We start from the raw sequence: 15,213 nt of genomic DNA, 5'->3' as shown, positions 1-15,213 counted from the left end.
CTTGGTTCTGGTCCTGAGCTGGTCCTCTTTCTTGGGTTAGGACATGTGGCAGTCCCTGATTGGTCAGGGTGAGTCATCAAAAACATATAACATCTATAACCTTACAATTATTAAAAGAAGAGTAAATGACACCTAAGGTATCTGACATTGCAATAAATAACCTTTCATCTATTATGTTTGGGATATCTAAACTAAAATAACACTAACCTGGTTAATCAAGTTTTTTTTTTTGTTTTTTTTATTTCTATTTTTACCATTATATATCAAATCAAACCTACTTCTCTTTTAACCTCTCACATGCAAAACCCCCATCTGTCCCCCACCTCTCATCTTCCTTGACTCCCCCATCTTCCACCCCCATCGCTCACCCCCATTACTCCCCTGTTCCCGACCCCATCTCTCACCTCTATCATCCTTTGTTCCCGCTCCATCTCCCACCTCTCAACTTTTTAAAATTTTGGTTATTATTTTGTCTCTGTTATTCTTCATAGCTGAGATTTACTTTTGGGTTTTGATGCATTGGGACTAAGTCAATTCATGTAGAAAATGCATTGAGGCTAAGGTTCTTTTGGTGGATAGTGGAACCAATTAAGTAATTTTAAACCAATCACATTGGAGTAAGAATATACAGTGGAATCATTTTAATAAATCAGTAGTATAGAACGCCAAATCTTGTTCATATGAAGATTTGTCAAATCAGCAATATTTTTCTCATGAAATCCTCGGACTTCTTCTTCTTCTTGTTCTTGTGGCCAAATAGACAAAAAAAATATTGCACTATGGCAGCACATTTTTCTTGTCTTATAGCATACATTTCTATTCACAAACATTGTTATAGGTTTCCTTTACAGCCACGGTATCATATTTGATTGGATACTTATTTTCTATAAAATCCAATGAATCTGTTTGGGTGATGAAACTGCCTCTCCTGATGTTTTTTATTAAATGGTTTTGTTGGATTGTTTCATTTCAAATTATTTTTCTTTGAGCAAAAGAAGAGAACATTCAAATTAATAGTCCTTTGTTTTCTTTTGCTTCTTTTCTCTTTTCTTCCCAAATCTTAGTGACAATAGAATATAGACTCTGCATAAAATTTTTGTTTCAATAAAGGGAGAATATTCTCTGTGCCGGGGGCGCAGGTTGCGCCCAAACACATGGGGGTGGGTGCAATGACCATCCTGCCCCCTTGAGTGGCAGGCCCATGTGTTTGGGCGCAGCCTATGCTGCGGCACAGAGAACATGACCCCTTCAATAAAATTGAAACTTCTATCATGGTTTTAGTATGAAGCAACCAACTTCTCTTCGTCTATTTTTTCTTGAAAAAATATCATACCAAAGATTGGAACAATGGACAAAAAAAAATGTACTAATGACATTAGTAAAGAGTGAAAGACACCTCAAAATTAAACACAGTGCCAACAAAAAAAACTGTCCATCCCATGGCAATTCAAACTAAGATCATCAAATAAGATCCCCCCCCTCCAATTTTCTTCATCTCTCCCTTTAAGCTCTACCATTCCCCACTAGCAAAAAGTCACAAACACATGTTTGCAGCTATTATTGTGTATATTTGCATCTCCAATGTCACACAAAAAAAAAAAAAATTTCTTTTTTGTAGAATTTTCTCAAATGAAAGTTAATATATATAATTTGGGAGAACAGGGCAGATGTGGACATGTGGTGCATCAAAATCTGATCATAGGAGGAAATGCCCACAGCCTTGTCCGAACTAGCAGCTACTTCTTCTAGGCCTAAAATAGGGAGGTTGGGATGGATAATCATAGAGGAGGAGTTGAAACCATGGTTGATAAAGAACCTAAGTAAAGGTATCACTCCAAAGCTCCAGCCGAAGACTCGGTCGAGGTTTTAGAAAAAATATACTTGAATTGAGACGAATTGGACAAATCAGAGATGGGGAAAGATGGTGAAGTTAACTTCCAAATTGCAAGTGTGAGCAAACATTTTCACTTTTCCCTTTAGTTTTCACTTCACCCTCTCTAATTGTAAAACTCTACCATGCCCTTTTCTCCTCATAGCAAGAAATATATCAGATTTCTTCTCCCTGATGGGTTTGATGAGGGAAGAAGATTTTGCAAGGAAGATGAAAGGTGGGAGATGGTGGCGGGATAGTGGAGTGATGGGGATGAGAGGTGGGAGATGGGGGCGTGAACAAGGGAGTGATCAGGGTGGGAGATGGGGGGTCGAGGAAGATGAGAGGTGGGAGACGGATGGTTTGTGATTAAATAGTGATTAATGGGTCAATGGTTTGTGATTAATAGATTAAAACACAATTTCTAAACCCCAAAGCCAAAAATATGAACCACTTAGAGTTTGCTCGTTTAACATGCTAAATATCTTTTATTCTTGGAATGTTTGGCGACTTGGGCGTTGGAAGTTTTCTCCTATTGTACAGTGAATAGGGCTAATTTGGTCTTTTCAGTTTTGCAATTATTTGTCTTTATTCTATATTCTATCATGTGCATGAGACACGAGTTTTTATTTTTTTATAAATGGATTTTCTACGCAAGTTAACACAATTATATTCAAACAGAATTCTAACCGTTGGGGCGTGCCACATCAGCTCAGTGGTCGTTAACTTCTTCTCTCTCGCTCGTGGTGAGAGTGTGAGACCGGATCCGGTCCTAATACGACTCTCTCTCTCTCTCTCTCTCTCTCTCTCTCTATCATCAATTTTTTTAAAAAATTTAATTTTTAGTCAATTCCTTTCTCCAATTTGTTTATACAACATCCTACCATTTGCTATTTTATTCTCTAATCATTTCCTTTTATTTTATCATTTTCATTTTTTTTAAATTATTTATTTTAATCCCATGTCGGTACAATCGGATCGGTATCAGTTGACACTGATACTAATTTGATACGAAACACTGATTCGATACGAAATATTAGTTGTATTGGCCCAACTATGTCACCAATCCGATGTGGGACATTGACATGGCTGACGAAGACATGGTTCTAGTATTAATTGTATCAGTTCATCCACATCGTTTGATCGTCACATTATCATATCGTCATAGCTGTAGATCGCTATAGCGTTAGATTGTCATAGTGTCATAGCGGTAGAATGATGTAGCGGTATTCCGCCATAATGTCATAACGGTAGATCGCCGGAGCGTCATATCGTCATTGTGATAGCTATAGCACTAGATCGCCATAATGCTATGATGATCTCCATAGGGCTATTGTGCTATAGTGAACCGACATCCGATCAAAATCGGATCAATAATGTTTCGGATCGATATCAAATCGGTATCATTTTGGATCCATAATGGATTGAATTGGTATCATTTTGAATCAATATTGGGTTGCATTAGGATTAGATAAAAAATTAAAATAAATAAATAATTGAAACAATAAAAAATAAGAGAGAGAGAGAGTGAGATTTAATAGCTAATAAGAAGAGGAAGAAATTAAATAAAATTTTAAAAAATCGACGAGGGAGATTAAACATTAAAGTAGAGAGAGATCCGAAATGGATTAGACTCTAATGTTGTTTGCATCTCACAATAACTGTCATATATAAAGCAGAACAGTTCGGGTTTCTAAACAAACAGCCAACCCAAAGCTTGAAGTTTTAATTACTTCTGGCAAGGAATTTCTCAGATCTCTAAACCCAGAAATTTCAAAACTATGAAAGCTAAGAGTTAATTCTGTTTATGTTCTTGGTGGGTTTTAGAGGCTTTGCCTTACTGGGTTGGTTGTTCTAATGGAAAGAAGTGTTTCAGCTCATAGTATTTCTAGAAGTATTTCTAGAAGTAATTCTCGTGGAATCAACCGTGTGGACAGTTATGGTTCTTTCTTTAGAAGAGATAGTGCTTCTGATATTTTCAGAAGATCTTCTCGTGCTAGAGAAGATGATGATGAAGAAGCTCTGAAATGGGCTGCAATACAGAAATTACCCACATGGAATCGTATGAGAAAAGGAATATTACTGGGTGGAGAAGACGGAGTGACAACCAAAGAGATTGATATTGATTGTCTTGGACCAGAAGAGAGAAAGATTTTGATAGAAAGACTAGAAGTTGAGAATGATAAGTTCTTTCTAAGACTCCGAAATCGCATTACTCGGTATTAAACTACTTATAATCCTCTGTTCTTCATATGAATTTTTATCTCATCTTCTTCACTCTGTTCTTGATTTTGTTACAGAGTTGGAATTGAACTTCCAACAATTGAAGTTCGATTTGAGCATTTAAATGTTGATACTGAAGCTCATATGGGAAGTAGAGCTCTTCCTTCAATTCCCAACTTCACTCTCAATATGATAGAGGTACTTAATTAATTACTTAAGTAATTCACTTGTAAGTAATTTGTAGATATAATTCTGATCATTATCTGGTTTTAAAAGGGGTTCTTGAACTATATTCATCTTCTACCAAGTAAAAAGAAGCCATTATCGATCCTTCGCGACGTTAGCGGAGTAATCAAACCGGGTAGAATGACATTGCTTCTAGGTCCCCCAACCTCAGGGAAGACTACTCTTCTTCTAGCTCTAGCAGGAAAGCTTGATAAAAATCTAAAAGTAAGGAAGGAAATTAATATTAGTGATTTGGGTTTCTTCACTTCAATGATTTTGATATTAATATAATTGAAATGGGTTCTTGAAATCTCATTCAGGTTTCAGGGAGAGTAACTTATAATGGCCATGAAATGGATGAGTTTGTACCACAGAGGACATCTGCATATATTAGTCAAAGAGATCTTCATATAGGGGAAATGACTGTGAGAGAAACATTGGCTTTCTCTGCAAGATGTCAAGGGGTTGGAAGTACCTATGGTACGACTACTTTAAACATATCTTCTCTCTCTATTAATTGATTTGTGTGAATTGTTTCAAAATATTTTTCTTTTGCAGATCTGTTTTCTGAGTTATTAAGAAGAGAAAAGGAGGCAAATATCAAGCCAGATCCTGATATTGACCTCTTTATGAAGGTAGGGAATAAGAAAAAGCTTTCATTCTTTGCAATTGGCATCTCTATATTATTAAAGGGGCGCTGTTCTCTGTGCCGCAGAGCAGGCTGCGCTCAGGCACATGGGGGTGGGTGCAATGACCACCTGAGTGCAGCCTGCATTGCGGCACAGAGAACATTCTCCCAATATCAAATTAGTAGTAGATTAATTTGACTTGTATCCATTTTTATCCAAAAAAAAAACTTAACTTGTATCCATGAGAGGAAGTGTAACAGTTTTGACCTTTCTGCAGCTGGTTTTGTCCTGCTCTGCAAGTAAGCCTTTTAAAGTGTTTTCTAACCTTAACTTGTTTCCTGGTTATCTTATGTAAGACTACCCCACCAAAAGTTCAACAGCTGCGTTATGGGAAATGGTCCTCTAAGCCGCCGGGGCAGGATAGGATTTTAATTCTCTTCAATTCCTAAAGCTTGGCAGTGCGGTAATGCTAGGTGGAGATGTTGACATGTGGCAGCTTGGATATACAACGATCCGAGCTCATTGACTTATGTTGAGCTTGGACTGTTGGATATCCAAGCTACCACATGTCGACATCTCCTCCTATCATTGCCGCACTGTCAGGCTTTAGGGAATTGAAGAGGATTATTTTTCAATAGGGTATGCTAGTTGCACTTTATTGGTGCGCTTTCCTATAGTGCTTTCTCAAAGAACCTTCTCTCAAAAATTACATATCGAAAAAAGATCCCTAATAGGTCTTTATTATGAGGATGATTTTACAAGTATTCTCCCAATCCGTACGTTCTCTCTCCTTTCTGATCATGTTGGATATTTGCTCCTTTGTTGGTATAGCGTAAGGGTTTTGAAAGCATAAAATCAGGATGTGGATCGGTCCTGCATTTGAAATCGATGAGGGGAATCTAGACATTGGATATCATTATTCCCTCTACCTTTCTTTTACAAAGTTCGAAGTAGGGGTGCAAAGTTGGCCCTATTGGCTTGAACCCATCTTGGCCTGCCCTGAGCCCAAATAGGCTTCGGGCGTCTAGGCTGAGATACCTTGTGACCCCGAGGGCGGGTTATGGTTGGAAATTTTTGGCCCTGAGTCAGAGTTGGGCCGGGCCAGGGTTGAGGCCTCGGGCTAAACCCTGCCGGTCAAACCCAACCTTGTTTTAAGTTATACTATAAAATATATATTGATATAATATATTATATTATAAACTTTAAAAATCATATATTTTGTTAAGTAATATATTATACATGAAGATAATAAGTGATATAAGATATTTTATTATAATGTTATTTTATGCAAAATTGATAATTTTCTCCCCGGCCCAACCCAACCCATGCATCTATTCCTTCCCCTCCCCATAATCAGGGCCAAATAGGGTCAACCCGGCTTGATCCTGAGGACAAGTTAGGGTTGGATTTTTCAGGCCCTGAGTCAGGGTCAGGCTGGGCCTGGGCCTAGGCCTAGCTATGGAGATTCAAAGTTGGACTGGAATTTTAAAAAGTCCGACCCAATCCGACCTATTGCAGCCCTAGTTCAAAGTGCAGTTAGTATTATTCCAAGAGTCTCACGCAATCACCACAACCGGAAAGAAGAGATTTTCTTTTCACAATGCAGAATGGGTGAAGAAACCGTCTATCGAAACCAAACCCAGCGGTTTAAACCGATTCCAGTTCCACCCTGATATTGTTAAGAGCCAGTTAGATCGGATCGATTCAGCACGATTCGTATTGGACTCAACTCTGACCGATTCCGTCACCTCCCTCCTTTTCGATCCCCTGCCACCGCTCTTCTTCTTCAAGAACCCAACTACCATCGCCTCCCTGTTCTGTCTCCATGCTATCCTTCTCCGCCCCTGTTCTCCCCTGTCATCTCCCCCGTTCAGCTCACCATTATTGTGGAGCGAGGTAGACTCTGTGCATCACCTCCGGTATAAAGCCACTTTCTACTTTTACACCATTCGGTAATCCCCACCTTTACCAACTGTTTGCTTCTTCAAAATCAGCAAAGGGAATAGAACCAGAAGACATAGGAATCAGAAAATATGAGCAGTGTTGGGAAGATAGTGTGCGTCGCAGGTGCTTCTGGGTACGTCGCTTCATGGCTGGTGAAGCTCCTTCACGATAAAGGTTACACTGTTAAAGCTTCTGTTCGCGACCCAAGTCAGTATATCTTCTGAATTCTATCTCCTTATACAATTTTAAGCTTCATTTTTCCTGTTTCATTGATTCTCTGTTGCCTACGTTCCTTTTGAGAGTGAGATTCGATTCTGGGTTCCTTATTAGAGTCTTCATTTAAGTAGATTTCGAGCCTTTGTCTTGAATTATAACATGCATAGATTTGGGGTTTTTGCTTTATTATCTAAAATCCACAAGTCAACCCTTTTGTTTGTATACTGAGGTTCTTAAGTTGCAGAACCTTAGATAATAACGGGTCCTGAATCCTGATAATGGGTGCCCCTCACCTCACCTTCTTGTTGAGGTGAAGTGTTACGCCTACACATGGGTATCTGAAGAGGTTATCCAGCAACTTATAGGACTGCAAAGACATTGACTCATGCTGGTACTCTCATGAATGGGAGTTCGCTCTACACTTAATTCTCATTCTTTGATCGGAGTAAATCACTTCCAAACTCTGATGGTTTTAATCCGAGCCCTCACCAATGTAATTTTATCAAGAATTAGAAAAGTAGCCACTTTGAGAGTGATGACTGCAAAGTGCCAATATGTCATTAGCTGAAACAATTAAAACATGCTTAGTGTTATATGGGAGAGAATCGTATTCCCCAGAACTTGTTGACAATGTGGTTTTTGATATTTTTGTTTCTACACTTGTAGGCAGCAGCGCTAGGAGGGCAAGAAGCCAGTTTGATCACAGATGTAATTGTAAAGGTAATCTCTTCAAGAAACCTTTCTATGTATAACGAAGATAATGATTATAATTTGGGGGAAAAACCCAAAGAAGACTCGGATATTATTAATTCTGCTCCACTCCAAACTTGTAGATTTTGGGCCTTGAGGTTTGTGCTGATACCTTGGTCGGAGATGAGATGCTGAGAGGTATCTCTGGAGGACAAAGAAAGCGTCTTACAACAGGTAAAATAATGTACCCATTGTATTTCTAACTCCAAGCTGGTTTTTATTTCTCCCAATTTCAAATGAAATAATTCTTTATCTGGAAACATATATATAGGTGAAATGCTTGTTGGACCTGCGAGGGCACTTTTCATGGATGAGATATCGAATGGTTTGGACAGTTCAACAACTTATCAAATAGTGAAGTCATTGAGGAATTACATTCACATTTTACGTGGGACAGCCTTTGTCTCCCTTCTCCAGCCAGCACCAGAGACTTTTGATCTCTTTGATGACATCTTTCTCCTATCGGATGGGCAGATTGTGTACCAGGGCCCCCGTGATAATGTGCTTCAATTCTTTGAGTACGTGGGATTCAAATGCCCTGAGAGGAAAGGAGTTGCTGACTTCTTACAAGAAGTAAGTATCAAGTAGGAGTTTGCAATTATCATCTATGCATCTCTTTTGAAAATCTCAAGTATGCTTAAAAACCCAATTGATATTCTATGCATCTCTTTTGGAATTCAGGTCTGGTTAACCCCCAAATAGTTCACGATAACATGAATCTAGCATGACCTATTGATACTAAACTAATACAACATTAACATGATAATACAATGGCCGTTATACCCAACTACAACCTTTTTATTAAAGAATTATGTTCTGGTTGAGGCAATTTCGAATATTGTTCTCATGAGTTTCAAAACCCTTAATCTTGTTTCTCTCTTATGTTTCTTTCTCTTTCTATTCCAACTTGTGATAAAGCAGTAACTGATATTTCATTCATTTTATAGGTAACATCAAGAAAAGATCAGCAACAGTACTGGATTGATAAAGATAAGCCTTACAGATTTATTTCTGTCAAGGAATTTTCAGAAGCATTCCAGTCATTCCATGTTGGCCAGAGACTCGGAGATGAACTTGCTACCCCATTCGACAAAACCAAGAGTCACCCCGCAGCTTTAACAACCAACAAGTATGGTGTTAGCAAGAAGGAGCTATTGAAAGCTTGTATAGCAAGAGAATTGTTGCTTATGAAGAGGAACTCATTTGTCTACATTTTCAAGACAATGCTAGTGAGTCACATGTTTTAATCTGATGTTGCTTTCTAGCTAGTTTTCAACTTATAATGTCATTAATTTCCATTTCTCTCGCTGATTTCAGCTTATTATTGTCGCATGTGTATCAATGACAATTTTACTCCGTACCAAGATGCACCGAGATTCAATACTTGATGGTGGTTTATATGTGGGTGCTTTGTTCTTCTCTCTCATGACGATTATGTTTAATGGATTCTCAGAGGTTGCCTTGACCATCTTGAAACTTCCTGTGTTTTACAAGCAAAGAGACCTCCGTTTCTTCCCTCCATGGGCATATTCACTACCAACATGGATCCTAAAGATTCCAATCAGTTTTGTAGAAGTTGCTGTTTGGGTGTTCATGACGCACTATGTCATTGGCTTTGACCCAAATGTTGAAAGGTAAAGACCAATAGGAAGGCATTACAGTTTCTATATTCGAAGTCGTGCTCGAGTACTGCTTTTGGTAGTTCATTGTTGATCATGGCATTAACCCAGAGAGTGTTCTTACTGCAGTCTGTTCAAACAGTACCTCCTCCTTCTATGCGTCAACCAGATGTCGTCCGGATTGTTCCGATTTATCGCAGCAGCCGGAAGGAATGAGATCATTGCAAACACATTTGGATCCTTTAGTTTGCTGATAGTCCTTGTCATGGGTGGATTTCTCTTGTCGCGAGGTATGCTCCAAAATTGTATTAAGCATTAACCATCAGTTTTGATTGAAGGAGTTTCAAATTCCATGATGATAGGTTATTTGCTTTATAGATAAGGAATAAGTTTAGTTTAGATTTCATTTTGTATTAAAAAAATAAAAGGCAATATTATATTCATGTTTCAGTAAAAATTAAGCATCTACCAATTTGATAGAGATTTCAATTCCTATGATTATGGGAGTTGGATGTTAAGAACAGGTGTTCAAAGTTCTCATCATGCTTATTCATGTCAATCTATTCAACTAAACCTCCATAAATTTTGCTGCTGTTTTGATCATGAAGATACAAACCGAGACAAATAGATTTTATTTGTCCCACTACAAACTTTTTATTTTACAATCAATATCATAAGTCAGTCTTTTTCTATGAATCAGATGACATAAGGAAATGGTGGATATGGGGCTACTGGATCTCTCCTATTATGTATGCTCAAAATGCAATTGCTGTCAATGAGTTCCTTGGGAAAAGTTGGGGACAAGTAAGAACCTTTTTTCCCTTTAAATCATCCCTAAAAATAAATAGAAAATATCATAATGAGAGGTCTTGAGTAAGGAAAATCATTTTTAAATTTTATTGTTGTGGCATAGGTTCTACCCCAGTCTACAGAGACTCTGGGAGTGGCAGTCATGAAGTCTAAAGGATTTTTTACTGAAGCATATTGGTATTGGATTGGAGTAGGGGCGTTGATCTGTTATGTTTTCCTGTTCAACATTATTTTCACTGTTGCTCTCTCTTATCTGAATCGTAAGTATAATATATTGGTATTTTTTGAACTCTCAAATGTGATTCAACATGTTTTAATAATCTAATCACATTACTGCAGCATTTAAGAGTTCTCAGACAGTTCTAACTGAAGAAGACGGTCCTACCAATGAAACTAGAGAACTTACCAACGTATCATCGATGAGAAGGAACCTTGAGGGTCTGAACTCATTCAGATGTGATTACTTGAAATCAATCTCTATTGAGTTAAAACTTACTCCTCCTTTGTCCTAACTTAATGACTTTGCTATAGTACAAGCAGAAAGCAGAGAGGGAACTCAGAGTATAGAATGTGAGACTTCATCCAATCAAAACAAAAAGCGGGGAATGGTTCTCCCATTTGAACCTCTTTCAATCACATTCGATGAAATAAAATACGCTGTAGGCATGCCACAGGTATCCTAATTTTTCAGCAAAAATACTAAAACTATGTAGCTAGCTGAGCAGCATAGTTTCTTATTTGCTGTCCAATATTGGATACAGGAATTGAAAGCACAAGGTGTTACAGAAGACCGGTTGGAGCTTCTCAAGGGAGTGAGTGGAGCTTTTAAGCCCGGAGTCCTTACAGCTTTAATGGGTGTTAGTGGCGCTGGCAAGACCACTTTGATGGATGTGTTGGCAGGAAGAAAAACTGGTGGATATATTGACGGAAGGATAACCATATCAGGTTACCCAAAGAAGCAGGAGACATTTGCTCGTATAGCAGGATATTGTGAGCAAAATGACATCCATTCCCCCAATGTCACAGTATATGAATCTCTGCTCTTTTCTGCCTGGCTTCGGTTACCTCCAGAAGTTGCTGATGCTAGTAGAAAGGTCAGTGGATTTGAGCCTTTATCAATTTTATTCTGTATGCTGACCTATATATTTATATATATTGAATGTTTACTAATTATATTTGAAAAAAAAATGATGTTTATTGGTGTAGATGTTCATAGATGAGGTCATGGTGCTTGTGGAACTGACCCCTCTAAGAGATTCATTAGTTGGACTACCGGGTGTCAGTGGTTTATCAACAGAGCAGCGGAAGAGGCTCACCATCGCAGTTGAGCTTGTTGCAAACCCTTCCATAATATTCATGGATGAGCCAACCACTGGGCTGGATGCAAGGGCAGCAGCAATAGTGATGAGAACAGTGAGGAACACTGTCGACACTGGACGAACTGTCGTGTGCACCATCCACCAGCCAGGCATTGATATATTTGAGGCTTTTGATGAGGTTATTAGATATGAATTAAATTATATTTTAAGAAGTATATTTTAATTTAATTTTATGTAGTGGAATACTTATGCTTTCCTGTTGAACAAAACAGCTATTCTTATTGAAGCAAGGAGGAGAGGAAATATATGTCGGTCCATTGGGGCGGTATTCTTCTCATTTAATAGCATATTTTGAGGTGAGTAATACAATAGAAAGTACATATTAAGAATTGTACTTCCAAACAGATTTTCCAATCTCAGATGGATTAATTGTATGCAATATATCTCAATTGTATTTCATGAAGGCAATCAATGGAATAAGTAAAATAAAAGATGGTCAAAATCCAGCAACATGGATGTTGGAGGTTACGATGATGGCCCAGGAAACAACTCTTGGAGTAGACTTTGCAGTTCTCTATAAGAACTCGGAACTTTACAGGTGAGTTTAATTCCTGATTCTAATAAGGTGTGTGAGTTAACATAATATATACTGATGTTATTATAATCTCAATAGTAATTTTTTCTTTCTTTCATTTTTATACTGAACCATTCAGGAAGAACAAAGCAATGATCGAGGAACTAAGCAAACCTAGCCCTGGTTCACAAGAACTCCATTTCTCTACCCAATACTCTCAATCTTTCATCAACCAATGCCTCACTTGCCTTTTGAAACAGCAGTGGTCCTACTGGCGTAACCCATCGTACACTGCAGTGAGGTTTCTCTTCACAACCTTCACAGCCCTCATGTTTGGGACAATCTTTTGGAATCTCGGATCCAAAAGGTAATCTATGTTAGGAAGGAGAGATCAATATTTTACATTCTTGTCATATTTTATTTTTCCTTTACTAACTTTTTTAAATGTTGAAAACTGCAGCCAGAAGCAACAAGATATAATGAATGCAATGGGTTCTATTTATGCTGCTGTTATCTTTCTTGGGATACAGAATGCATCTGCTGTGCAACCAGTTGTGGATGTTGAAAGAACAGTTTTTTATAGAGAAAGGGCTGCGGGAATGTATTCAGCTATGCCATATGCTTTTGCCCAGGTATTTACATCTATCTGTTTAGAATGTATCTGATAGAGTATAATCGGTAATTACTTAATTTTGAATAACACATTAAATAAATGTCCTGTTTCTATTTCAGGTCTTCATTGAGCTTCCTTATGTCTTTATACAAACTATAGTATATGCTCTTATAGTGTATGCGATGATTGGGTTACATTGGGAGGTTGCAAAGTTCTTCTGGTATATCTTCTTCATATACTTTACACTGTTATACTTTACCTTATTTGGTATGGTGACAGTGGCCTTGACACCCAACCGTAACATTGCTGCTGTAATTTCTGCGGCATTCTATGCAATGTGGAACCTCTTCTCCGGATTCATAATTCCAAAATCAGTAAGTTACATCATCTGTGTTTTACCAATCTAAGAGAACAAAAGCACAAAAAATAATAAAAGAAACACAATTTTTTTTTTCTTCTTTTATTTCTATTATAGTTATTTGCAAACGTTTTCATGCACAGCAGTGTATATGCACGACCGGCATTAAATGTGATTAGATTAGCATACATGCCCATTCGAAATGACATAAACACCTCTGCCCCCTCTATTTGACGGAATTGATGGGAGAATCTCCCTTGTACGAATACCTTCCTTATAGTTATTTAATTATGGCAAAATGTTATATGTTTGGCTGTGCATGATGCACGTTCATATAACTGTACAATGGAAACCAACGCCCTGCTTAAATACCATACCCCACTATATGACAAATCACACAATAGCCTGCACGAAATCCGTCTCCTTTAATTATTTATTTTGGTGATTGTGCATGAAATTCCTCTCTTTAATTATTTATGTTTCTACCATTTGATTCTTAACAGAAAATTCCAGTGTGGTGGGTTTGGTGTTACTGGATGACCCCTGTTGCTTGGACAATGTATGGATTGGTTGCGTCTCAATTTGGAGATATACAGGAAAGGTTGGAAACAGGGGAGACAGTAGAAGAATTTGTGAAGAACTATTTTGGCTATGAACACAGTTTCCTTGGAGTTGTTGCTGCTGTGGTTGTTGGGTTCACCATAATATTTGTTTTCGTCTTTGCTGTCTCAATAAGGTTGTTAAATTTCCAGAAAAGGTAATTAAGAAGATCTCATGCTGTACTGTGGAGAAGCTAAATCAAGCAATAACCTCTAAGTCGGGCATATAAATGTACTAGATGTAATACACGATCCGAAAAATTTACAGAATAAGTTCAAAGCTCTAAAGTTTTTCAATTTGGAAAAAATATTGAGATTCTGTTTTTTTCTTTCTTTTGTAATGTTTGTATGATCTTGGAGTGGTGGTTTCTTTCCTGGGTTTTAGGACTGATTCTACCCTACTTGGGTTGTTGTAGAGCGGCATGGTAAGCTTATCTGTTGTTTGGGGTTATGGCTGAAAGTTACCCCATTAATATTATTTATTTGTTCTTTCTCTGTAATGAAAATAATTCAAATTATCACTTTGCTTTTTAAAATAGAATATGGGAAAAGGCAAAAACTCACTAATGATGTTAGTACTCCACTTGTAAAACATTTAAACTTGAACACCAATTTTGTCACTGTAACTTGCTCCAAATGAATCTTCATGTGATGGTGGGGCTGAGTTGTACCATCGGTCACTATCTTTAAGAAGCTTCTTGCGAATCAATCCCCAAGATGAAGCAGTTCCATAGACCCTCTAGTAATTGTTACATTCACTTCCTGGGCTATGTCAGGGTATTTCAAGATATGCTCAGTCAACACAACGAATCGAGGAAGAAAAACCATTCTCAAACAAAATGTCGGAAGACAAAACAGAGTATGAGAGAATAGAGATTTTATACGGAGGTAGGATACTTAGAATTAATGTTTGAAGAGCCAAAAGTGTCTCTTATTTGTTGAGAGAAGCCCTTTTGAAGTGCTTGTCTAAGGATATCCCAAAGAAGGTGTCTCTTCAAGAAAAGACAAAAAAAAAAAACCATTATTGACACCAAATGCACACTGATCGGCACCCATTAACTTTAAGAAGCTTCTTGGGAATCAATCCCCAAGATGAAACAGCCCCTTAGACCCTCTAGTAATTGTTACATTTGCTTCTTGGGCTATGTCGGGGCATTTTCAGGACAAGCTCAGTCAACACAACGAATAGAGGAAGAAAAAACATTCTCAAACAATATGTAAGAGTACAAAACAAAGTATGAGAGAATAGAGTTTTTATAAAAAGGTAGGAACACTTAGAATTAATGTTTAAAGTGCCAAAAAACATCTCTTATTTATGGAGGAGAGAGCCCCTTTGAAGTGCTTGCCTAAGAATATCCTAAAGGAGGTGTCTGTTCAGGAAAAGACCAAAAAAAAAATAAAAATAACCCATTACCATACACTAAGGGTGAAAGTTTGGCCTTGTCGGCCTGAACCCACCCTGAG

The 15,213-nt window shown here is 37.8% G+C and overlaps 1 protein-coding gene across 2 annotated transcripts; it reads left to right on the top strand.

The window, feature by feature from the left end:
- Nucleotides 1-3,727: 3,727 nt before the first annotated feature.
- On the top strand, nt 3,728-13,924 carry LOC122645688 (pleiotropic drug resistance protein 1-like). 2 transcript variants are annotated; one of them, XM_043839017.1, is made up of 23 exons: nt 3,728-4,089; nt 4,171-4,291; nt 4,370-4,543; nt 4,639-4,798; nt 4,877-4,953; nt 7,774-7,827; nt 7,941-8,031; nt 8,129-8,430; nt 8,805-9,086; nt 9,175-9,491; nt 9,606-9,766; nt 10,177-10,280; nt 10,390-10,546; nt 10,626-10,724; nt 10,827-10,960; nt 11,048-11,380; nt 11,493-11,783; nt 11,878-11,961; nt 12,070-12,203; nt 12,319-12,546; nt 12,640-12,811; nt 12,912-13,166; nt 13,654-13,924. In XM_043839017.1, exons 1-23 carry the CDS (start codon nt 3,728-3,730, stop codon nt 13,909-13,911), a joined length of 4,350 nt encoding a protein of 1,449 aa, XP_043694952.1. In that variant the 3' UTR covers nt 13,912-13,924. The 2 variants fall into 2 exon arrangements, with proteins under 2 accessions (XP_043694952.1, XP_043694951.1); XM_043839016.1 differs by having other exon boundaries at nt 10,818-10,960.
- The last annotated feature ends 1,289 nt before the right edge of the window (nt 13,925-15,213 follow it).

This window comes from Telopea speciosissima, chromosome 11, assembly GCF_018873765.1.
Source record: "Telopea speciosissima isolate NSW1024214 ecotype Mountain lineage chromosome 11, Tspe_v1, whole genome shotgun sequence".
Lineage (NCBI taxonomy): Eukaryota > Viridiplantae > Streptophyta > Magnoliopsida > Proteales > Proteaceae > Telopea > Telopea speciosissima.
This window is presented reverse-complemented; position numbering and strand designations above follow the sequence as displayed.